The 24,700-nt window shown below is 38.8% G+C and overlaps 2 protein-coding genes across 5 annotated transcripts in view; one reads left to right on the forward strand and one right to left on the reverse strand.

The window, feature by feature from the left end:
• Positions 1-24,700, forward strand: part of LOC113636639 (trichohyalin-like) — a 501,252-nt gene that overhangs the window by 319,879 nt on the left and 156,673 nt on the right. The gene's annotated exons all lie outside the window — the stretch shown is intronic.
• Positions 1-24,700, reverse strand: part of lrch2 (leucine-rich repeats and calponin homology (CH) domain containing 2) — a 43,424-nt gene that overhangs the window by 12,898 nt on the left and 5,826 nt on the right. Inside the window, exons 2-17 of one of the 4 annotated variants that reach the window (XM_027144191.2) lie at positions 15,490-15,634; positions 14,819-14,945; positions 14,282-14,387; positions 13,821-13,957; positions 12,523-12,653; positions 11,904-11,991; positions 11,643-11,739; positions 10,385-10,482; positions 10,168-10,232; positions 6,822-6,929; positions 5,758-5,826; positions 4,106-4,165; positions 3,366-3,414; positions 2,903-2,941; positions 2,534-2,674; positions 1,469-1,516 (exon numbers count right to left, since the gene is read on the reverse strand). In XM_027144191.2, the coding sequence (XP_026999992.1) occupies positions 1,469-1,516; positions 2,534-2,674; positions 2,903-2,941; positions 3,366-3,414; positions 4,106-4,165; positions 5,758-5,826; positions 6,822-6,929; positions 10,168-10,232; positions 10,385-10,482; positions 11,643-11,739; positions 11,904-11,991; positions 12,523-12,653; positions 13,821-13,957; positions 14,282-14,387; positions 14,819-14,945; positions 15,490-15,634 (1,508 nt within the window). The remainder of the gene's footprint in view (positions 1-1,468; positions 1,517-2,533; positions 2,675-2,902; positions 2,942-3,365; positions 3,415-4,105; positions 4,166-5,757; positions 5,827-6,821; positions 6,930-10,167; positions 10,233-10,384; positions 10,483-11,642; positions 11,740-11,903; positions 11,992-12,522; positions 12,654-13,820; positions 13,958-14,281; positions 14,388-14,818; positions 14,946-15,489; positions 15,635-24,700) is intronic. The other 3 variants (XM_047809395.1, XM_047809396.1, XM_047809397.1) reach the window with 3 other exon arrangements.

Genomic DNA, 24,700 nt, shown 5'->3' on the forward strand with positions numbered 1-24,700 from the left:
TTATCCATAGCTTACTTACATTATCTCATTTTTTTTTTATACAGCTGAGCAATTGATTTAAGGGCCTTACTCAGGGGCCCAACAGTGGCAGCTTGGTGGGATCTGGGATCTGTGGGTGCTGTGGAGCTGAATGTGAATGTGAAAATCTTTCTAGCAACAGTATATTTGTTTCTGTCTGATTTCGATGACGCTGTGTTAACGTGCTGCGATTTTATGTATCAAATAACCTACTGGTTGGAATGCAAAAAAAAATACAGCAAAGAAATCTGAAATATGTTGAGGTTTAGATTTTAAAGATATCCAAACAGTGTTGACATGAACATTTTTTGGCTGTACAGTATAGCCCAGCGGTTTTAAACTCCGAATGAGAAGAAGGCATTGATAACTTCCTGTAACAGCAGCTGTGCCAGTAATTCCAGAAAACGTTTATAATAATGTGCTTGGTTCCAAAATATTAATGTTTCTGTATGGTCTTTAGTTTATATGATGAAACGTTGATCATGTGTTAAAGGGGTCTCTAGTATCGGCACGGTATAATGTAATAGTCAGCGGTAAATGTAGTCATAATGGGGAAGACATGACTTCAGTATGTTATGATAAGAAAATGGACAGGGATTTTCAAACTATTGATGGGAATTCAAGTGTTGGTGATTTTTTTAATTACATTTACGACATTTAGCAGACACCCTTATCCAGATTGACTTACGTTTCATTTCAATTTATACAACTGAGCAATTGAGGGTTAAGGGCCTTGCTCAAGGGCCCTGGAGTGACAGCTTTAAGCCAATGCCTTAAGCACTAGTCTACCACATCCCCCATCAAATCCCATCAACCATATAATTTCTTTTTTGAAACTGGCACTGAGTGTGGACTGTGTTTTTAGTGCATTGTCAGGTTGTTGTTGTTATATCCTACATGATTTTATCAGGTTTTCAGAGGCTGAATGTTGTGAAATGCATGTAAGGCATATATCATCTACTGTAAATGCTGATAAGTAACAGAATAAAAATGGTGTGATGTGTGAAGGCAGCATGGTTCAATTCCCAACCCCAATGCTTTTAACAATATAAACATAATAGGTAAAGAAATAACAAAAGTCTATTCAAAAGAGTTAACTTACAAATAAGAAAACAGGGATAAACTGCCAAGTCATTCGTAGTCATCTACATTTACATTTACAGCAGCATTTGGCAGACGCTCTTATCCAGAGCGACGTACATAAGTGCTTAAATCTCTAACATTGAATACATTAATGCTGGCTCACTGGGCTACATACTTAAGATACCGTGAGTTTAAAACATTTGTTGAAAGTTACAATGAAAAAGTGTCAATGTTTTTTTTTGTTTGTTTGTTTTTAGATAGGGAAAGAAGTGCTAGTTGCATCTAGCTTGTGTTTTTACATTCGGTTCAACAGTTAACGTTTCTTCATTCGTTATAAAGAAGTACATGACGATGCATTCGATCTCACCTCACAGTCATTCTCGGCGGAGTTTCTTCGCGCACTTTGGCACTTGTACTTAAAAAAAAAAACAGGAAGGAAGGAAGGATGGAATTACATGAATTTCCTTCATTACAAAATACATTCAAACACTTCACTGGAACTAAGCAAAAAAATCTGAATACTCAATCAGACCCAAGGTGACTAAGGATGTGTATATTTTTACATGGGAAGGAGAAAAATGATGTTGATGAATCAAAGTTGATGAATCAGAACATATAGGTGGAGATACAGTTGGAATGTCATAGTGTCTGCTAACGATCATGAAAACAGCAGCGAACACCACCACATCAGCACGTTATCAAAAACCGCACAAAAAACGTACAGTATACCTACTGTACTGTACACCGCAGCTAATACATTGTTATGTCTTCAAGAGATCTCGGCATATTAGAGATAAAAACATGACAAAACAAGATAACGACATGCCCCTGTAATCTCACACTCCATCTGCTTTTTCTTTCATTTACAGTATGTGCACCTGCTGGAAAGTGCAACTTTTTACAATTCAAATGCAGGTGCCGTACAATCGATGAGAAATGTTAAAATACCTTTTTCCCACCGTCAAATGGCAAATTACAGCTTGTTGCTTAATTTATATTGTTGTCCTTCCTGCACGTAGGCTAGTTTACTTACACTAAGTTACCAGCATAAATTTAAGTCCAAGTAAAGCCCTGAAACCGTCCCGTTGTTCGAGCATGCTCAGTGAACCGGTCACAAACAAATTTAGTCTTTTTGTGAAGGTGCCAGTTCTGTGTTCTGCTTTAGCTTGAAGCATAAATTCAATCTCAGAACCCGGCCAACTAACTGACAACTCCCTTTTTATTACGGATTGCATTCGCATGGGTGAGTATTAGAAATGTTCACAAAGGAAATTCAATTAAGCATGTTTTTTTTTTTTTTAGCTGATGAAGAAATGTAGACAGTGAAAAATTCTTTGGAAGTGTTTGGTTTTTTTTAGTTAAAGACTTCTGGAGAATAATATAAATCCATCTCTCAGCTTTGGTTATGGTGTGTGTGCCTGTGAACGTGTACCTTGAGGTAGTCCTTCCTCAGGTATTTGTTTCGTCTCCGTTCTTCGTTCTGGTTTAAAATCGGAGGAAGCTCCGGCCATTTGGGTTCGCTGTCGCCGTTCTCAGACTTCAAACTCCCATCGAATGAGCAGGATAAAGATGGCTGAGAGCGAAAAAGAGACTTTATGACTTATCCTGCTATTTTTTTTTTTGTAATTAAACTGCTGCTGGACTGATCATGGATATCAATCTCTTGTGTGGATCATGCTGCCATTTAAAAAATAATGGCTATTATGACATAATGATAAACGACAAGGCCCTTGATTAAATAGCAGTAATAAAATAATAATGACTATAGTGATGATGATGATGATGATGAAGGTAACGAGACCTCAGAGAAAGTCGCATCTTCATCTGTGAGGTCGCCGTCCTTCAGAAAAGACACATGGACATGCGAAAGAAGAAAGTTATGTGAGAGAGGTTAAGGAAAAACTATGATACAGCAAGAAATGGTAGAAAACTGCTACTGGACATTAAGCAGTTTCAAGCAGCATGGAAATATGATAAATATGCGAGATCTGCAAATCAAGGCATGTAAGATGAGCGAAGTGTGCAGCATAATTGAAGACTCTTCCCTGAAGCTACTGTACATACCCACAACAAATTCCACCCACTGTCTTCATATGCCGTCTGACCCAGCGTAATGGCCCTGATAAATATTTAACCTATATACTGTACATTTTATTATTTTTATTTAGTGGGAGTTGCTGTAAGTGCTTCCTATTTGTTTCATGGTCCAAGGTTTTGTTTCCATTACAAGCTTTTTGTCTTTTTGTGAGGTCTGAGTGTTTTACCTGTCCACACATGGCTGAGGATGTACTGCTTCCCTCATCCAGCGATGCACTGCAGGAAAAATATCAGAAGTGTCACTATGTCTACACCTTAGTTCAAGTTGTTTCTTTAGGATCAATACTAGCAAAGGAAACAATGCAATCTACAAATCATATCACTCACACCCAAACAAGGACGATCTGAACAAAGTGTACTTTTGTGTGTAATTTCTTATCAGAATCATCAGATTTCTAAGAACTGGGCTCCGGATCAGTTCTCAGGACAGTCACAAAGCAGGCTTTGCTTCTGGGAAAACCCACTGACCTTTAAAAATGAACAGCTACGCACGTTATTATTCAGGTTTTATGTCTGTTCATATAGCTGTAAAAACGAAATGTTCAAGTGTTTTATGTATACCCACATTGTCTCATCCTGCACTGGATATATTATCGGGTGAACATCGGGTACAAAGGTATCTGTTATGCACAATTTGTCAGCCCACTTCTACTAAACAGATAATGAAATAAGTTTATAGTGGACAGCAAAGGAAGAGTTTGTCATCCTAGTTTGTCACCCTGAACAGAGACAATCCACAAATAACCATGAGAGCTAACTGTACAGACTAATGTTTTTGTCTTGATCAGGTTTATGACAAAGCTATAAAAAATAATTGTTCTTTTAAAAAAGCAGCGAAATAATGCAACCTGCTGAAGTAGTTGGGAAATTAAATTGTGTGTGTGTGTGTGTGTGTGTGTGTGTGTACCTCCTAACAGTTTGCGATGGAGATCTCTGTTTGCTGCTTCCTCCGGAATGACTGAGAAATCTGTTGGGGGGAAAAAAAAACACCCCCAACATTCACACAACCATGATGGTACTGTATCACAAAAGAACTAAATCAAACACAAATGTGTGTGTATAGAGAGGTGGTGTGCATGCATGTGGTATGTTTAATGTGCACCTATTCCTTAATGTAGCCACAGACACACCCATCCTATATATTCTACAGTATGTGTGAACTTGCTTTTGCAGAAAGGCTTGATCACACACACACACACACACACACACATGGACTGGTACATACACATGCAAGTATTCTATGTTATTAGGTATCATGATACAGAGATATTAGCATTAAGGCGGTATATTTAAAATGTGAGATTTTTAACAGATGGGGTGGCTTAGTGGGTAGCACGTTCCCCTCACACCTCCAGGGCCGGGGCTCGATTCCCGCCTTGTGTGTGCGGAGTTTGTACTTCCCGTGCCTCGGGGGTTTCCTCCGGGTACTCCGGTTTCTTCCCCCAGTCCAAAGACATGCATGGTAGGTTGATTGGCATCTCTGGAAAATTGTCCGTGATTGTGTGATTGCGTGAGTGAATGAGAGTGTGTGTGTGTGCGCCCTGTGATGGGTTGGCACTCCGTCCAGGGTGTATCCTGCATTGATGCCCAAAGACGCCTGAGATAGGCACAGGCTCCCCGTGACCCGAGGTAGTTCGGATAAACGGTAGAAAATAAGTGAGTGAGAGGTTTTTAACAGGATTTCAAGGCACCAATGAACACCAATCTGCTTGATTTACTGTATGAAACAGTGACTGGAGATGCATACTCTTGTTGAGTACTTCCGTTCCTCTGGGACTCAGTAACAGTCACACAATACAAGTTTTTTCCCCCCATAACATTTATTAATACCATGCAGTCTTGAATCGAATGACGTACATGACAAACCGCACATAACTGTCCAGCACTGATGGCTGTACAGTTTATGCACTATTTTGATACGTTTTTGAGACCCAGCTTTGACACAGCTTTCTACCTGAAAGTGTGCTTGTGCAGCCATGACATTAATGCATGCGGTGGAAGAACAGAAGCCTGTTACAAAATGTTCTTCCACAAGAAGCATTAGCACTTTTCATGATATCCCAAACATTACATAATCTTTTATTGATAACTGCAAATCGTTTTTGTTCCTGCTCTAAAACTGACCTAAATTTAAACTTATGCTGGTTGCTAAAGAAGGATGATCACCTACAGTATGTGTTGAAGGTAGCTGAAGGTTAAAATAATAAAATCTGGCATTTGGATGGTTGCTGCAGCTGTGTACGTGTGTGTGTGTGTGTATGGGTGTGTGTGTGCATGTGTGTGTATGGGTGTGTGCAATAACACAAAAGGGGCATTTAAGCTTTTGGGTGGATATGCCTGCACACAAAGACAAACTATGGCAAGTAATGATCGCATTATCCGATCCTCAGATCCAGCGTGATCATGCACACAGGTTCACTCATGCAGGTATGCACACGTGCAATTCTACACACACACACACACAATAGACACCACCTCACATAATCTCAAACGCAAACAGTACTCAAAAAAAAAATAAAAATGTACATGCATTTGCTCTCTCTCTCTGTCTCTCTATACCTGTGTGTTCTCCCTGCAGCCCTCCTTCGGTGGATCAGGCTTTCTGCTCTACAAATTAAGGAGCGCCTCCTGAGATTATATGACATGTGTGATCAGTGATAATGTCCCAGCATTGCGTGCAAAGGAAGATGTGGTAGAAAAGAAAAGAATAGAAAGAGGAAAGCATGTAACATTAGTCAGTAAACAAATGGAACAGAATAGCGATAAGTTCTAACATTGTACAGTAAGTTTTATATACTGTATAGTTTTTATTATTTAACTATTAATTAATATCAGGGGCCTGAGAGGTTTATGTCCATCCATCTACTGTAATGTCAAAAAGGTTTTACGGATATGGGAAGACATTGAAAACGTAAAACTCCACACAGACATTAAGCTGAGCTCTGGATTGAATCTGGAGCATGGATCAAGAAGCTAAAGTTAAAAGTCACACAAGAGGTTATGTTTTAATCAATAAGCTCCTAATTTATGTCATATGTCTTAAAGTGTTGTAAACATCGGACAGGGGCGGCCAACCCGCAGCTCCCGAGCCTCATGCGGCTCTTTGCCCGGTTTCATGCGGCTCTTACGTTCATATCGAAGTTTGTATTTGTGTCTTTTTAATGTGCGTTTTCGCTTCGCTTGAGTTCAATACGGTACAATTTTCGTCAAACGCGCATGTGAGTGGGATGAAAATACCTCAAAGTTTCCCAGTAGGAGAAAGATTATTTGAGTAAACATTTTGTGTCAAGTTCGCTCTCAAAATGGCAGGAAAAAAAAAAGGTGATGTTCATGTGTGCTCATGTGTATGATGTGGCTCTTTGTGGTAACACAGTAAAAAATGTGGCTCTTGGTCTCTGACCGGTTGGCCACCCGTGTCATATGAGATAATGTCACAAATATAGTGGCCCCATAATCCAGCAGTGACCTAGTGTCAGTTTGGGTGGGGGGAGGGTGGGGGGAAGTGTTTGTTTAGTGAGAAATAACTGACAATGAAATGAAATGATGTGAAAGTGGGGAAAAAAGGGAACGAGGTTGTGAACATTCTAACGGCTTGGTGTGGAACCCCGTGTGGTGTTCGTCACCTGTTCTGTTGCTCTTGTTGCAGCAATTGCACGGCAATTTTTCTGAGATCCAAAACTTCCTTCAGCTCATCATCTTCTTCTTCCTCAGCGAGCTGCTCTTTCTCTGAACTGGAAGAGTAAGAGAGACAAAAAGAGGAATTCCATTATAGCATCTAGTAATACAACCACTTTATTACGATAGTGTATGTTTTCATACTTTCATACAGAGTTATTTGTACTATATATATATATATATGTGTGTGTATATATATATATATAAATGTGTGTATATATATATATATATAGAATGTATAAAACATGTTTAATTTTTTTTATGTTTAATATATAAATGTCATAAACTTTTTTTTTTTTTTTTAATCTCTGTAAAGGTTCAGAAGATGAGTCAACAAATTGTGTTGTTTACATGGAAATCCCTAAAAAAGGACACGAAAACGTATTGGTGGTTGTTTATCCACAATGCACTTTGCTCCTCCTTCTTCTAAGGAAATTCGCCATTTTACGGGAACCATGTATGACATGCGTGTGATACACCTAACCATATCGGGTTGCTTTTGTGGCACAATAGAATGGACACGATGCTTGGTGAGGTAATTTGCCTGTGGTAAATATTTTTGGTTTCGGAACTCCATGGAACTTGAGTAATTTGGTATCGTCATTTCCTGGTGGCCCTCACTTCTTTGGAATACATTTAAAGGGACTTTCTTTTAATCTACCTGTGATGGAACGGTGGCTTCGATGGATCACACCTGAAGCGCTATAAAAATGTTGGTAATATATAAAAGGATCTTACGAGGTCCCTTATTTATCTTTTGTTAAATATACTGAAATGTAATGAAATTCCTACTTATTCTTATTATCGCACTTTTTCTATTTTAGATGATTTCAGATGGTCCTTCATAATGTGAGCATCAGTAGATTTGCAGTATTTGCATGGCATAGAATTGCTTGTGTTGCTGGTTTTGCTGGATAGTGGGGATAAATCTGAAAGAATGAATGAATAAAAACTTTTGAGTTTGAAATAAATCTGAGTGAATAGTTACAAAACATAACAAGGCTGTACGGTAGTAGACGAGTTTCTCTTTTCAACAAGATGACATTTAGGGTTTCCAACAACCACAGTAGCTCATTTAGCTAACTGTTTATCAACCAGACATCTCATAAGATTGCAAATCTCTCATCAGCAATCAGAAGAAGAATCAGAAGGCCAGATCGGTATTCACAAAAAAAAGTACAGTGACGAGCTAAGAAGGTTCCGGAACCAAGATTAACATCTACCAAAGTGGTGGAAAGGCCAAAGTGTAAAGGAAGTAAAGCGCATGATCCGCAAATCAAACAAGCTCATGTGTGAAATGTGGTGGCGTGACAGCTTGGTTATACATGGCTGCTTTTGGAACAAGCCAGAGATCTGGAACAAATCCAAATGCCCACAGCGTATACTGTACATAACACCACTAATTGAATTGATCTTGCTGTTTAAATTGGTTTGGAGGGGACCGTATGTACAGTATAAAAACGAGCGATATACAGTAGACATTTCTGATTTTAATATGATGTCTTTATATCATTTTAGCTCAAAACTATCCTTGGGTCTTCCTGCCCATTTACCTTTAATTTAGTATAGTGGCTTGTCCCAATAGGGCCAAATAGATGTAAATTAAAATCAATTAATACGTTAAATAAATTAAAGTGGATTAATAGATTAATGAGTACTACTAAAGTCGCTAGGACAATTAAAATTGGCATACATTTGCAAATTCACGTTTAACGAGCTGCAAATATCAAGCATTAAATATCAAACTATTAGATCAGTTAAGTAATATACCAAATATAGCGAAACAAAATGATTAATACCTGGCCATTAAAACCAAAAATGGCACCTAAGAAAATTTTAACCAAAAAAAAAACGGAGCCAGTTAAGACATGAATGAGGAACAAGCTTAATGAATACAACAATTAAGTCAATTTTAGCTGTCAGTTTAAGACGATGCAAAAAGACCTGAAGTTTCAAGGAAATATAAGTGAAAATATAAACAATTGAATATGCAAATCAGCTTGAAACTATGTTATCATCTGAAACAACTAGACATGTTTTGGAGGTTGTTTGGAAGTTGGAAGTGATGAACATATATAATGTTGATATAGATCAACATTATATATATATAATGTTGATCTATATATCTATAATATTTATTTGTATAACATGAATTAACTATCTAATTAATTGATTAATTAATTCATTCATTCATTCATTCATTCATATTAGAATTAAATCCATATCAAAAATCCTGCCATTTTCTCCATCACCTCCTGTCAGGTGCTTCTCTTACTGTATTTTTACCCAGTGTTTGTGTGTGTGTGTGTGTGTGTGTGTGTGTGTGTGTGTGTGTGTGTGTGTGTGTGTGTGTGTGCGCGTGCGCGTGCGCTGCCTGAGGTGACACACCTCTTGTAAGTGTTCCAGGTAAATGGATGAGCAACATTTCTTCGGAAGGATGCATCATCATTACTTTTTTCCCATGTCTGTGCATGTCTCTCTCTCTCTTTCTCTCTCTCTCTCTCTCTCTCTCTCTCTCTCTCAAACACACACACACAAAACCATGCACGGAACCATTCATATGGAAACGTTTTCCTGTATATCATACACACTTCCTTGCACGCGAAACTTTCTTTTTTATATAGCTCATTTAAAAGTGTTTCTAATGTAAACGCCATAGTGGCTGACATGTTTTCATTCCACCAAAAGCCGAAGTCAGTTGAAGGCCAAGATGAACTGATTAAAAAGGTACAATCAGATATCGCGCCACACTGCAGCCGCACCGGCCCATTGTGGATAAGATGTTAATGTTTTTTGATGGAGGACTTTGAACTTTAGTTTCCCTTTAAATCCCTCTTTTTTTTTCTTCTAATTTTCTTCTTATTATAGTTAATACCCCTGATTGACAGTTTCCTTGTATCGAATGGATTTGTTCCAAAAACTCAGTAAGTCTAAAACAAACAGGATCTATTTTAGTCTGCATCTTCCACTCCCTTTAGTAATTCTGAAAAGTGTCTGTGTGTGTGTAAGACAGAGAGAGAGAGAGAGAGAGAGAGAGAGAGAGAGAGAGAGAGAGAGAGAGAGAGAGAGAGAGAGAAAAGAATGTCAGTGAAAGGGAAAGAAGTAAAGATGGAACATTTTGACAGATGCAAAAAGGTGAAAGTGATTAGATAAACAAGATAATGAGAAAAATGTAGCTAGAGAAATCACGAGAGAAAAAGAACGAGTAAGGCGACTGGGACTCATTGTTTGGCTATAAAACCAATTTATATATATATTTGTGTGTGTGTGTGTGTGTGTGTGTGTGTGTCTTACCCAGACTCTTCCTTCCAGTTCTCCTTGTCTTTGCTTTGGTGTGTTTTAAGAACCCTCTCCAGCTCCTACAGAGAGAAAGAAAGCGTCAGAGGAAGATAAAGAGAGATAACTCAATTTAGTAGAAATGTGCAGTTTGGAGAACATGGAAATGTTTCCCCATTAAACCATGAGAGAGATCTTCCAGTATGAATAAGTGAGTGTGTGTTGTGTATGAGACCTTTATACAGGTGATGTAGGGTGTGTTCTGCTGCATGTCGGCCTCACAGAGAGCAATATCGTCATCTGGGTTCGGGTCAAAGTCATACAGGTCCTGATCTGCACACACAACCACCCACCCACACACACACACACACACACACACACACACACATACACACACACAATGTACATGCAATTTCGTCACATAATCATACAAAACAGAGTCTCATAACAGATCAGCTACACAATGAAATCTTGTTCATGTTTATAAATGACTAAGTCTACAGTGTTCCGAACATCAGGTCAACAGCACATCTGGTGTCACATTACCAACCGTATGTCAGTTGACATAATTACACCAAAGATTTTTACACAAGATCTTAACTTGTTAGACAGTTTTCTTGTAATCCGAGTGCAAATCTAAAGCAAACATCAGACCTTTGTGTATACACTGTCATTTATGATGAATAACCCATATTATCTACCATATTACCTAATCATTAGTAGATAATAGGTTTTATTACAACAGGGAACATTATACACACATTCTCATCTGTGGTTCCTGTAAACATGGCAGTGGCGGTTCTAGGAATTTTCTGTAACAGGGGCCATTAAGGGGCCACATCAGGGTTTCCCACACCACTTTGCAGTTCGGGTGGCCCGCCTAAGCTGGGAAACCCTACCGCCTTAACTACTGTAGGTCGTCCAAAAAAAAAAAATTCCGCTGCACAAAAGGCCGTCAAGTGCATCTCGGAGAATAGCGCGGGCGAGCTTCACACCGCGAGCGGAAAGACGTGGTCCGTCACTGTCTGGAGGATAACTAGCCAGTTGATAAAACGCGTGTCCGTGAGAACTGTAAGTGGACTTACGTTTTGGGTTTATTTAAGCCTGTTAATAATTTTAATAATTGTTAAACGTAGCACAGAGTCTGTGGTCTATCTCACAAAGAAGCCCCGCCCCCCCGCCCAACCCTACTGCCTTACCATCAACCCTGCACATGTTACATTCAGGGGCCAAGTACAGGGTACATTCAAGCACACAAAAGAGTTTATTCAGTACGGTGCAAATACATTTCGGCAGTCATTCTTTTGTCAAATTGTTTGGGGGGTGGAATTGTATCTATGATCGTTGTGAAAAATTCTCTTCTCGTCGACGATTGATGGAAAGGGGGCCAATCAGGGGCCAATCAGATTTCAGCAGGGGCCAGGGCCCCTGTGGCCCCGCCTCTAGAACTGCCCTGAAACTGCCCTGAAACATGAAACATGGCAAACACATACCTCGATTTGAGTCCAGTTTGCAGAGCAAAGAGTGGGCTTCAGCCCGCGCGGTCTCTGACACCTGAGAGTGTAGACTGATCGTGTCGTCATCCGAGGGCTGATGAAAGAGAAAGTTGAGATGTGAGTTTCCTAGTGTTCCTGCGTGTGCAAGGTCAATTCTTTTCTTTTTACTACACACTGATGACATACTGGTTTCAGATTGTGTGTGTGTGTGTGTGTGTGTGTGTGTGTGTGTGTGTGTGTGTGTGTGTGTGTGAATACCTCTGTAGTAGATAATCTCTTATCACCATTGTCACTGCCAATACCTGAATCAGGCCCGTGGTTCTTACTAGGGTAAAAATCCTCTATGCTGCGCACACACACACACACACACACACACACACACACACACACAAACGAATTGTCACCCGGATTAAACATGACATTAATTTACTTGTTCAATCTGAGCTCATTATAAGAAATGTATTATTTATTTTTGCGATACTACATTTAAATTGAAATATTTCTAAAGAAGTTCTCCTTTCAATATTGTAACCCTCTGCTGTCTACTGTAACGACAACTGCCTTAAATCAATAACAAACCTAAAGCTCTGTCTATACTTTCTATTAATACAATCTAGCAGTAAACATAGCAGTGTATTAATATAATATAGCATGAGTAGCGGAGAAAGAATGTACTAGTTATTAATAAATTATTAAATAAAAACATTTTATGATGGCGGACGCAGTTATCTGTACGTCTTTATTTTACAGAACACTAAAGCTCTACAAATAGTCTGTAGCGGTTTAGGTTTTAGGATTTGAACAGTGAACAGTGATCTAATATTATCTTGAGGGCACATTTGGGACAGAGTCGTAAAAAGTGAGCATGTGCACAGACCTGTCTGTTAACTGCTGTGCTAAACACCGTTTGCCAGGCAAGGGCAGATCCAGTGAGTCGGGTTTCTTCTCCAGACGACACGCTTGCATGTTTAAATACTTAAAGATATGAATCTTTCCCTTTAAACAGATCTGGAAGCAAAGCAGAACAGAGCCAGGTGTTAGTGACGTACTTTTTAGGCTGCTATGACTATCTCCAGTCTGCCCCTTCTATGGGAAATCTTGTTTTCTTAACAGCCAACCTAATCTCAGTCGATAATCTCTCAGTCTGTATTTACGCAGGACTGACGTTCCTGTATGCTCTATTGACGTGATGTATGCATTCCCTAAAATGGATTAAGTTGTTCATTTCTTTTTTCTTTGTGAGCTCGGGTTTCTGACCCCATTCAACTCTTAGTGAAGGTGGATGAACGGACTTTATACAGTAGTCTTATTGCTTTATGTCTGTGCTTTGAGGCCATCTGCTGGTCAAATGCCATAAACGCGTTTAGAAATAAAAACCCATAGCAAATAAAGTAATAGTTAATAGCACATGGTGTCATTATACAGTAGGGTATATTTCATGATCTCAATTTTGTCTACAATACCAAGTTATCTTATGGTTCAAGTTTTAATCATTTATTATACCACGACAAAGTGATTGGTAAGAAGTGTTCATTTATTTTACCTAACGTCGGCTCTGACGGGATATTCTCCATATTTCATGCCTAATATCATTCAACTCTATGGTATACAAGCAATGAACCTTGAAACAAACAAACGAACAAAAAAAAAAAAACGCTGTTCATGTATATGCTGTTACTACTATAATAACTATATAATTTAATTCAAATGCGTTCAATAGATATTTTATTGTGTACTTTAAGTATTTACATTGACCATGTTTATACTACCTATGTACATGTTCTATGTTTGTTAAGTTTGGGGTAACTAAACTTTAAGTATTTACAAAGATAATGGATTCTTTATAGGATTAAAAGTGATCTAAGGGAAAGAGGCAGTATGTCACGCCACAAGAATCTTCACATAACAGCTTAATGATAACCTTGATCCCATTAAAAAAGCTCACCAGACTTTGTGAAGGCAAACAAGATAACAGATAACACCAACACACAGTAGTATAACATCTCCACAAAGTCACCACAGTGCTGAAGGATCTCTCGTCAGATGGTGTGCTGAATACGGGACTTGCTCTAGCTTTTACTAAGTGGTTTTGTGGTCTAAATCCAGTCTCGTCATTTTGTCATCCAGTGAGAAATACACATGCACATAAAGATATCATTGGTCTAACAAACACACCTGTGCAGGAGGGGATTGCATGGGGTTGTTATCCAGGATGATATGCTGGATCTGACACAGTTTACGGTAAGATGGAGGGATTTCTGTGATCTTATTACAGGAGAAATCCAACCTGATCAATGGCAGATCAGACAGCTCTGTAAGAGAGAGAGAGAGACAGAGAGAGAGAGAGAGAGAGAGAGAGAGAGAGAGAGAGAGAGAGAGAGAGAGAGAGAGAGAGAAAGCCAATATAGTTCATGAAAAATTACATAGTGAGTATACTAATATATAATTCATGTATACAGTGAGATGCTGGAGTGTTGAAGAATATCGCTTTTTGGCTGATGCTATGTGTGAATATGTGTGTAGTATTATAATTTCCAGTCTCTCTCACTCTCTCACTCTCTCTCTCTCTTTCTCTCTCTCTCTGAGATTAGTCAGTGTGACAATGTAATCATGTGTGGTAGAAAGTGTGCGTGTACCATCAGGAAGGACTTGTATGCAGTTTCTTCTGATGTTCAGTTCTTGTAAGGCATGGAGTTTCCCCATCTGAGTAGGAAGCACCTGAATTTCATTACAGCTAATGTCCTGCACACACAGACACATATGTAGCAAACGATTACAACCTCCTTATCAGAAAACACACTCATTACTACATTAAGTAAAGTCATCTCCATAAAGCATGTTTTGGGTCCAAGTACAAAAACAGGAGCTGCACAGAGCGAGAGAGATTTGTGCCTCTAACACCATACACGGATGTCTTTAAGTAGGACGAAGGGTGTCTCACACTGCTAAAGCTAACCAACTGGCTACACAAGGTAGATAGCACAAGCTAACTTGCCAGGACATTTCTTATCAGGCATATTTACTATATAAACGATTGGTTTAGTTTAGCAGTCAGAAACTCTCTCTCTCTCTCTCTTTCTCTCTCTCTCTCTCTCTCTCTCTCTCTCTCTCTCTCTCTCTCTCTCTATCTCTCACACTCTCACTCTTACTCTCTCTCTCTCTCAAACACACACCAGTTCCATGAGGTCTTTGGCTTTGCCAATATCGTCCGGAATGGACAGCAGTTTGTTGTTGCTGACCACCAGGACTCGGAGTGGCAGACTGAACAGAAACTTGGGCAGCACAGACAGTTGATTCCGACTGGAAAACATAACAACACACAATACATCAGTTAACTAATCAGAAGCACAAATGAATCTCTAGATCATTTATATCATCACTAAATACATTTAAGGAAATTCAGGAACATAGAGGTCAGTCTGTCTGTGACGAGTTTAAGGTTAAAGGTAGAAGACAGGGTGAAGTTATCAAAGAGCAGCCAAGACATGGTGGCACTAGTTTATTTAAAATGTTTTGAAACATAATTACACCAAATGTTTTGTTTTAATGCGCGTTGTGTACTAATTTAACATTATAACATCCTCGCATGTCTCTGCTTATTTATCTAAGGAATACATTACTGATTACACCAAATGACACCTCAAAAAATATTATTTCCCAAAAGAGAACAATACGTGTTTTTGCCAACACTAAAAAAGATTTATTGAACAACAACAACATACTTGTTTTTTTTTTTTTACTAGCTAATCGTTACATTTAATGTTGTGGAACATCCACAAAAACAGAAAGTTCTCACCGGTCTCTCTACACAATCTAGTGTAAAATATTCACTTCCACTTCCTACCTGATATTGAGGTATGTAAGCATCTGTAAGTTAACAATGGCTTCTGGAATCATCTTTATGCAGTTGTGGTAGAGATTGAGAGATTCCAATGGAGCGAACATACACACTTCAGGAGGAATCTCTCCAAAACGGTTCTTGGATAAATCTGAATGAAAACACATCAGAATACAACATGTTAGCTTAGTCTGGTGTCAATCACTGGCCCCAAGGTCCCAGCTGACAGGGGGGGATACAAACAAACAGGAAATGGGAGGTGACTGGGGTTGCCAGATTTACTGTATGTGTTTAAAACAAAGCAGTTGTTTTGTAAACATGGCATTAAAATACAAAATCATCATTTAATTAGAAATTTTTTTTTATAATCGCAATACTATTTAAAGAAATAAGAGCACTCACTTATATAATGATCACATACTGGTACACTGAATACAATAACAACAATATTAACAACTTGTATGAAAATCATGACTGGGAAAAAATCACCAAATATTATCTAAGTATTCATTTGTAATTTCATGAATAAAGAAATTCTTAAAACAGGATAAAATTTTCTGACATATTGTTGGTATTTCAACCAAATTCATTTGAAGGTACATACAGTACTGACATTTAAAATCGTTAAATGTTAACATTTTAACATCTTGCTTTTATTTTCTCTCCTTTTCAGTGCTCATTCATTTTCTACCGCTTATCCGAGCTTCTCGGGTCACGGGGATCCTGTGCCTATCTCAGGCGTCATCGGGCATCGAGGCAGGATACACCCTGGACGGAGTGCCAACCCATCACAGGGCACACACACACACACTCTCATTCGCGCACACACTACAGACAATTTTCCAGAGATGCCAATCAACCTACCATGTATGTCTTTGGACCGGGTGGGGGAAACCAGAGTACCCGGAGGAAACCCCTGAGGCTCGGGGAGAACATGCAAACTCCAATCACACAAGGCGGAGGCGGGAATGAAACCCCCAACCCTGGAGGTGTGAGATGAACGTACTAACCACTAAGCCTCCGTGCCCCCTTTTCAGTGTTATTAATTGAAATTAAATAATCGTAGATCTCTGTTGTCCTGTTTTTTTCCCCTAGCCTTGATTAAAAGAAGTCTTAAAGAATCGAAGGGAACAAATGGCACAGGGTCGATGTTAGGCACTCTGTAGTTGTGTGTGTGTCTACATGTGTGCAGGCTTCATTTGCTGATCCACCCTTTTTTTTGATTGATCCACTTCTCAGACTAATCAATCATTTTTGTGTAAGTTGTGTCTCTTCGTCCTTCCTCGTTTCAGGGAGGACAAACCTCCAGAGACTAGCGATGAAAGTGCGATTGTGTGTCGAGTTACAAATGCACATGCTCTCACACATAAACACCAATTAGTGCTAGGCAGCCATCGACTATTTAGCTTCCCATGAGTAGGAGAATTTGCAGATTATGGTACACAGCAAAGTGCACATCTGTGGCAGTGACATCATCGGCTGGTGTAAAGTGACAGGCATCCGATCGACCCTTTCTGTTAAAAGATGGGCGGCTGAAGGTTCTGGACTGATCATCTGAATACGCCTTGTGAACAGATTCAAGGATGCTTGAAATGATGATGTAAGAAATCATGTTTTTCTCTTCATGATTTCTTTTCTATCTGTTCTTTTTTAGAATTAAATAAGGGGAAGTCGTGGCCTAATGGTTAGGGAGTCTGACTCCTAACCCTAAGGTTGGGGGTTCGAGTCTTGGGCTGGCCACAACTGAGGTGCCCTTGACCAAGGCACCAATCCCCCAACTGCTCCCCAGGCGCCACAGCATAAATGGCTGCCCACTGCTCCGGGTGTGTGTTCACTGCTGTGTGTGTGCACTTTGGATGGGTTAAATGCAGAGAACAAATTCTGAGTATGGATCACCATACTTAGCCATTATAAATAAATTTATATATGTATATATATATTCTTGTGGTCCATGGCATAAATTATTCCAGAAAATAGAAAAAAACAGAAAAAACATGTTTGCTGGCAGTGTATTCCGGTGTATTATGTCTTTAAGAGTCGTGTACAGTGTTTTACTATACATTTTTTCAGTTTATATCTTTCTCTTATTGGTGTTTTTATTTGTTTCTCATTAGATTAATGTAAATTGGTGGTCATTTGAGGCTGGTGACGAGAGGTTACACCTCAGAACATACAGTACATGTGTATCAGCTGAAGGTTAGTGAAGACCGAACCACAAACCAGTGATTAAATGTTCACGAATGATATGTGAGGAATAAAACACCCAACGCCACCAGAGGGAGACAGAAAGCCACATATCTAAAATAAGTGGCAACCCGCGCCACCTGTGACTTATCAATTTAAGTGGCTCAAAGAGCAAAAGTAAGCTGGTGTTGGTATTTTGAAAACGAGAGTTGCACTCTAACCCTGTTCTCTGTGCTTGGTTACCCTTGTCTTGTCTTGTCTTGTCTTGTCAGCCTAGCCACCATCTCATAATTTTGAGTTGCTTCTCTTGGGGGGGAAAAAACCCTCTAGTCTCCAGGTTCACTCTGTTTTGAATCGCAGTGATCTTTAACTTTGTGTATTTTATGAGTGCTTTTTGGTTTGTTACATTACTCCACAACCGGCTCAGAGCGTGTTTGCCAGAACGTATTATTTGTTTCCTTTTTTGGAAATGACACTTCGTCCTCCTCGTCTGCTCTGCTCTTTGGTCCACTCTCTTAAATATCATGTTGCTGCATGTTACCAAAAAAAATCCATAAAATCTTCTGTTCTTTTTGGTTTACCTCAGTGTCAATTAACTGACACTGGAGACTCCTTCCTTAACTTTCCAATCCAAGCCTTCATTCAGAAAATATGTTTTATAATCCATTAATGTACAGCCCCTACCATGCAAATGCCAGTATACATGTTCTCTAGCAACATGTTTAATCATGTGCCTTAATAAAAACCTGTGATACCTACTGTATAATTTACATAATTATTGTAGGAAATAACTATAAATCTAATAGCAGGATAGTTCTTGTGCTTTTTGTGTGTCAACACATTGTGAAGGTGACTTTCTTGTTGAACATAACTTGGAGATGGATTACAGACAAAGCGACCAGACTTGAGGGAAAAGCAATATAAAGGCAGTGATGGAATGGATGTGAAGTGTGTGTGTGTGTGTGTGTGTGTGTGTGTGTGTGTGTGTGTGTATGTGTTCATGGCCAAGCGAATGATAACTGAGGAGTATTTAAAGTGACAGTGACGTTTCCACCCTACAGCATCAGTGTGTATCTGTGAGATACATTTTTGACACACTACAACAACTTGTAGTTAGATATGCAGTAGGTGTTGTGGCTTATTTAAAAAAAAAAATCATTTTCCATTTCCGAGTAAAATCAGAAGTATTAACTGTATAATATTCGGAGGACTTAACTGGACGAGACACAGATACGGGTATTGCATAAGAGAGCAGAAACGTGGTGGAATGATCCATCATTCTGAAGAAGAACTAACAAGACATGAGCTACTGTACAAGACTCACACAACCACACACAACCACACACCCATCACTGATCGTATAATGGGATATGTATTGTCTAAGGGACTAAAATTACGAGTTGCACAAACCATTATAAACCTCTTGTGTGTGTGTGTGTGTGTGTGTGTGTGTGTGTGTGTGTGTGTGTGTGTGTATGCGTGTATGTACTCAAGGTCACAAAGGAGCATATAAGATGTCAGCAGACTCCCTTAATGTCTTCGTCAGAGGAAAATGACTCATTTCTCTCTCTCTCTCTCGCTCGCTCGCTCTCTCTCTTTTTCACACTCTCACACACCCACACTCATGCTGTCACACATGTGGCCTATGAATAATCAGACTAGGCTTTTTATCGCACACCTGCTGTATGTATTTCTGCTGCTATTCTTATTCAAATTAGCCTTTTACAAACCCACTTGTGTATGAACAAGTCGACTCGGGTAGGTGCCATTATTAACGGGATTCGTGAATCCCAAGGTACAAGCTGCTATTCAGTCTTAATTAGGATATTAGTTAATGGTTTTAATTGGATCAGTATATATAGCAAACAGTATGGGGGTTTATCTACACTATAAGGTATGGGATATGACATGACTATGAAAATTATATCTATTATTAAATATTTTTTCTGATATGGAATCATAATATCTGTTTATAACCTTAAATTAACTAACTAACTAACTAACTAACTAAATAAATAAATAAATAAATAAATAAATAATTGGATCTTAATCCTTAAAAAAAAAATGCTGTATCTGCCAGCTCTGCTACAAGGGTATAATTTCCACCATACTGCCATTAATTTAATATTACAAATGAGAGATTTTTATACCTTAAACTGTATTTCAAAGGCAAGTCAAAAATAATAATAAATAGATAGATAGATAGATAGATAGATAGATAGATAGATAGATAGATAGATAGATAGATAGATAGATAGATAGATAGATACAAGTGTGTGTTGACAAAGGATCTGGGCAGTGTGGAAAATCAGCAAGCCACAACATACAAAAAACAGTGAATAGACAATAATGTGTGTTTGTGTGTGTGTGTGTGTGTGTGTGTGTGTGTGTGTGTGTGTGTGTGAGAGAGAGAGAGAGAGAGAGAGAGAGAGAGAGAGAGAGAGAGAGAGAGAGAGAGTGTTTGTGGAATTCATGCTGAACTTCTGAAAATAATCTGGATCTGTATGTGACTGTAGAAAACCTTAGTTCAACCTCTTTGTGATTAATGGACAATAATCTGTCGTGTCTGCTAGTATTTTCCTTCTGTTCTTTGTTTTTTAAACCTTTCACTTAAATTCAAAAAACACCACAGATATTTAACTCGTAGGATATAAGTGGTGTAAAAATACATCCAAGGAGAACCTGTGGGTTTTAGGATAGAGGAGCACACACACACACACACACACACACACACACACACACACACACACACAAAGTGAGCAGCCGGTGGGCGGAGTGTCCCTTATGGTGCCTGAATTTAATTACCCCATGGGGTCCTGAAGTTGCCATGGCTACGGCTGATTGATCATCAGAGAGTAAAAAAGTGATTAAAGAGAAGATGCTACCTTCCTGATAACACACAAACGCACACAGACAAGACGAGAGAGAGAGAGAGAGAGAGAGAGAGAGAGAGAGAGAGAGAGAGAGAGAGAGAGAGAGAGAGAGAGAGAGAGAGAGAGAGAGAGAGAGAGAGAGAGAGAGAGAGAGGCTGGGTGGAGGTGAAAATGAAACTGAAAGTGCAGAGATGTATTAATATTAATTTGATTATATCTTTCTGTAGCACATTTATTCACACCTACACCATTCAAGTTCCTATAAGTTCCTATAAAAATATGATCAATTAGAAAAAGAAAGAGAAAATATGCATAACACACTATAAAATAAAGCAGATGGAAGTGAAACATCCAGTGAGGGCAAAGAGAATCTGGTCCTTTACTGAGGAACAGACACCGAGACGGCAGTTAAAAACCCGCCGATTACTCAGTTCTCCACAAAGAATCACTCTTCTGCATTCGCCTGAAGAGTAGTGAAGACATTACGCATGTAAACACGCTTAATGAAGTTGGTAATGAAAGTGTGGGAGAAGGATAGTCTAGTAATTACTTCATTCCCACCGATCAGTCACTTAACTATTCTTACATTTCTCACAATTACTCTGCTCTCCCTCACCCCTCACCCCTCACCCCACATAAATGGGACACATTTCTATTTTCTTGTCAAATCCAATTCAATCATTCCTTTTTCTCTGAATTCACACACCCAGGATGGTCTATAAAGACAAAAAATACATTTAGTTAGCTTCATCGGTAGCTTTGTTAGTATTAGCAATGTATCTCCCATTCAGTTTATTCATCCAAAAACATTTAGTATAATTGTCTTTTAATCTCCAGAACTTTAAAGTTAGGTTGTTTCTTTTCCCTTCACTTTCTCTCAACAGCTACCAACCAGACAGAGTAAAGCCTAGCTTGTTATTCTTGTAAACTTGTGCTATTTTTCAGCTGGGATATTTCCCTCAGCTCACCACAGCTAGTTCTGCTATCTTGTGCTACACCAGTCAGGATGTTTAAGCAGACTCAGTAGTTAATTGAAAATATTCTTTAGAACATACTAAAACTGTCATGGCAATGAAATTACACCCATCTTCATGGGTTCCTGATTTCCAATTAACATTTTGGTCATGGAACCATAGCAACTGCAATGAAAAAGCAAGAGACGGTTTGGGATTCGACATTCACAACCACAACAGTCGACTCGTATCATAATAAGGATATGGAGAATATCAGCATATGCTTGGGTTTGATCCAGAAGAGGTCTGATACAGAATGTCCACCCTAAAAATGTTTATTAAGGTTATTAATATGTTTAAATGGTTTTGGCTCCTGTAACACAATGACAGTAAAGAAAAATCGAGATACAACAATTCTGTTTATTCTAGGTTGCCAATCAAGTGGATTTTACATTTTTGCTCAATTTTATATAGTAACCTTGATTGTTTGTTTGATTTTTTGCTAACGAAGATACTGTTAGACGTCAACAGTAACTCAGTCTTGGACATCTCATGGAGTTTTACAGACACCGGCTCCCTAATTTAAGATACCAGTTTAAAAAGTTCAGACTACATTCATCTAGCATGAGACACACGCATTATCTATCGCATGTAATCTGTACAGTGGGCAAAGCTAACAAACTGAACCATACAGTATGAAGATCCGATACAGGACTAAATTCATACCGTATAAAGTACGAATACTGTACAGACAGCGGTCAGACTAGTCAAGGAATCGATACAGCAATCGATAAAACGGACAAAGCCAAAAGAATGTGGTTAGATCGGACACGAGGCTGGATAAAAGAATCTACTCGACATACAAACCACAATGATACATTCTAATATAACAGCCCGAATAAAGCTACTATACAGAAACAGTTCAGATTCAATACATTCCTGTGGGAAAAGGTGTCAACGTTTGCTGGAATCACAGGGATGTCTGATTGGACTATGGCTGTCTAATTCTTTTGGAATTTGTAATCCGACTCTATTCATTTTGTTCTTCATTTGTATATTAATAAGACGATCATTTTGTACTAATTGTGAGAATTGTGTCAATATAAAATATCACAATACTTAAACAGTGAGGCCAAATCCCAGGTATCCTTATGGCAATGTGTTATTTACACTTTTTATCTAATATTCAAATTAGATACATGATCTGTAAAAATATGAAGAATACGATGAATTCTTTTTATGTAAAATGTATAAACATGTATGAGAAGTGAGCACCAGTAAAGGAAGGAGTATAATGTGAAACCACATGAAGTGAAGCTCATGCTGCCCAAATAGGCTTAATGATTTTAATAGCGAGAGTAACAACTGGAACAACACAAGCCCTGTGGGCTTCATTTGATCATTTGTAAATGCTAGAAAAATCAGATTTTGTTCCTTGCTTGGTAACAGAGAAAAGCCAGAGGGAAAGAAAGACATAAAGGAGAGTTGAGTGTGTAGACACAAGAGAGGAGGAGTGTGTGGGTGTGTGATTTTGCATCTTTAAGTGTTCATGAGGAGAGGGGGTTTTGCTAGTCGTTTAAGGGATTGCTGGCATTTACAATTTGGAAGCAATTCAGATACCTGCTGATTACACACACACACACACACACACACACACACACACACACACACACACACACACACACACAGTGTTTCTGGTTGTCAGTTTGAATTTGGGACTGTATCACTTTTCCTGCTTTTATTCTTGTGCTCATCCTTCTGTTTTGGTTCGGGCTTAAAAACAGTGTGTGTGTGTATGTGTGTGTGTGTGTGTGTGTGTGTGTGTGTGTGTGTGTGTGTGTGTGTGTGTTTAAACGATTTGAATATGAACACATGGTCTACACTTCTGCCAGTTCCTTCAGTCTCCACACTCCTATTGCTGAAGATAACATGAATACGTTACTTATCGCACCCCAAATCAGCTCACACATGTGCCCTACCACCCACTCACCCCCCCACACACACACACACTAGCAAACAGATACTGTCCTAGGACTTGCGTTGTTTATTATATAAATTCAATTAACTCTCCAAATTCGACAAATTCTTGAATAAAGAATTAAAAAGAAAGTCAAAGTTAAATATTGGATAAAGTATATTTTGATGCTTTATTGCTTATTAAAATTCACCACCCAAGGAAAGAACGATCAGTAAAATATTCCTTTATATTTGTGAATTCTCAGATTTAACATAGAAATATTGGTTGCAATCTGAAATTGAATTTGAAATTCATTCAAAAGGAAACACTTTGTGATGCATGAATTCTCTGGAAACTTCTAAAAAAAAATACAACAACACAGGACTGGATTCATGGGTCAGGTTCACGTGTTTATAAAAAAAAACATGTTCTAATGGTCGATGAACCTCATAATCACTGAATGGTGAACTGAACAGAAAAGGCTTTTATGATAGCGACGACCGACCAAGAACGTCGTTCATTCTAAAGAATTTAAAGATCAGAATTCTGTCAAGACTCCGCATCAAAAGCTCCCTTTGAATTAGATGCTTTATTCCAATTCAGTCTATTTGAATAAATCCACTGTGCTCTTTGTGTGTGTGTGTGTGTGTGTGTGTGTGTGTGTGTGTGTGTGTGTGTGTGTGTGTGTGTGTGTGTGTGAATACTCTTCTCAGACTGCGTTCTCCAACAGGCCATATCAAAGCACTTATTCTAATATTAACACAGTCAGTTCCTCTGACACACACACACACACACACACACACACACACACACACACACACACACACACACACACACACACATCTCAGATGATCCCAATCCAGCTGGCAGCTCAACTCTAGACTGAAGCACAACTGCTACAAAGTGTGTTTTCCAGTCCTGTGTGTTTTGCTGCATGGGTGTGTTAGTCCAGGAAACACAACACTAAATGTGTTTCCTTCAGCAAAAGGCTTGAGAAATGCTGGTTAATATAATTATTTTTCCAGCAAACCTCAAGCCAAGTACTTAATGTATGACTCAGGAACTGCTAAGTGGGATCTATATTTTTATATTCGATTCTGGAGTCTACCAATTACAGCATTACTAGAAACCCCATTGTTCCACTCAATTTTACTGTGATTTACATTTACATTTACATTCACTGCATTTGGCAAACGCCCTAATCCAGAGTGACGTACAAAAGTGGCTCTATCTCTCTATCTCAGACTTTT

This window comes from Tachysurus fulvidraco, chromosome 26 (assembly GCF_022655615.1).
Source record: "Tachysurus fulvidraco isolate hzauxx_2018 chromosome 26, HZAU_PFXX_2.0, whole genome shotgun sequence".
NCBI lineage: Eukaryota > Metazoa > Chordata > Actinopteri > Siluriformes > Bagridae > Tachysurus > Tachysurus fulvidraco.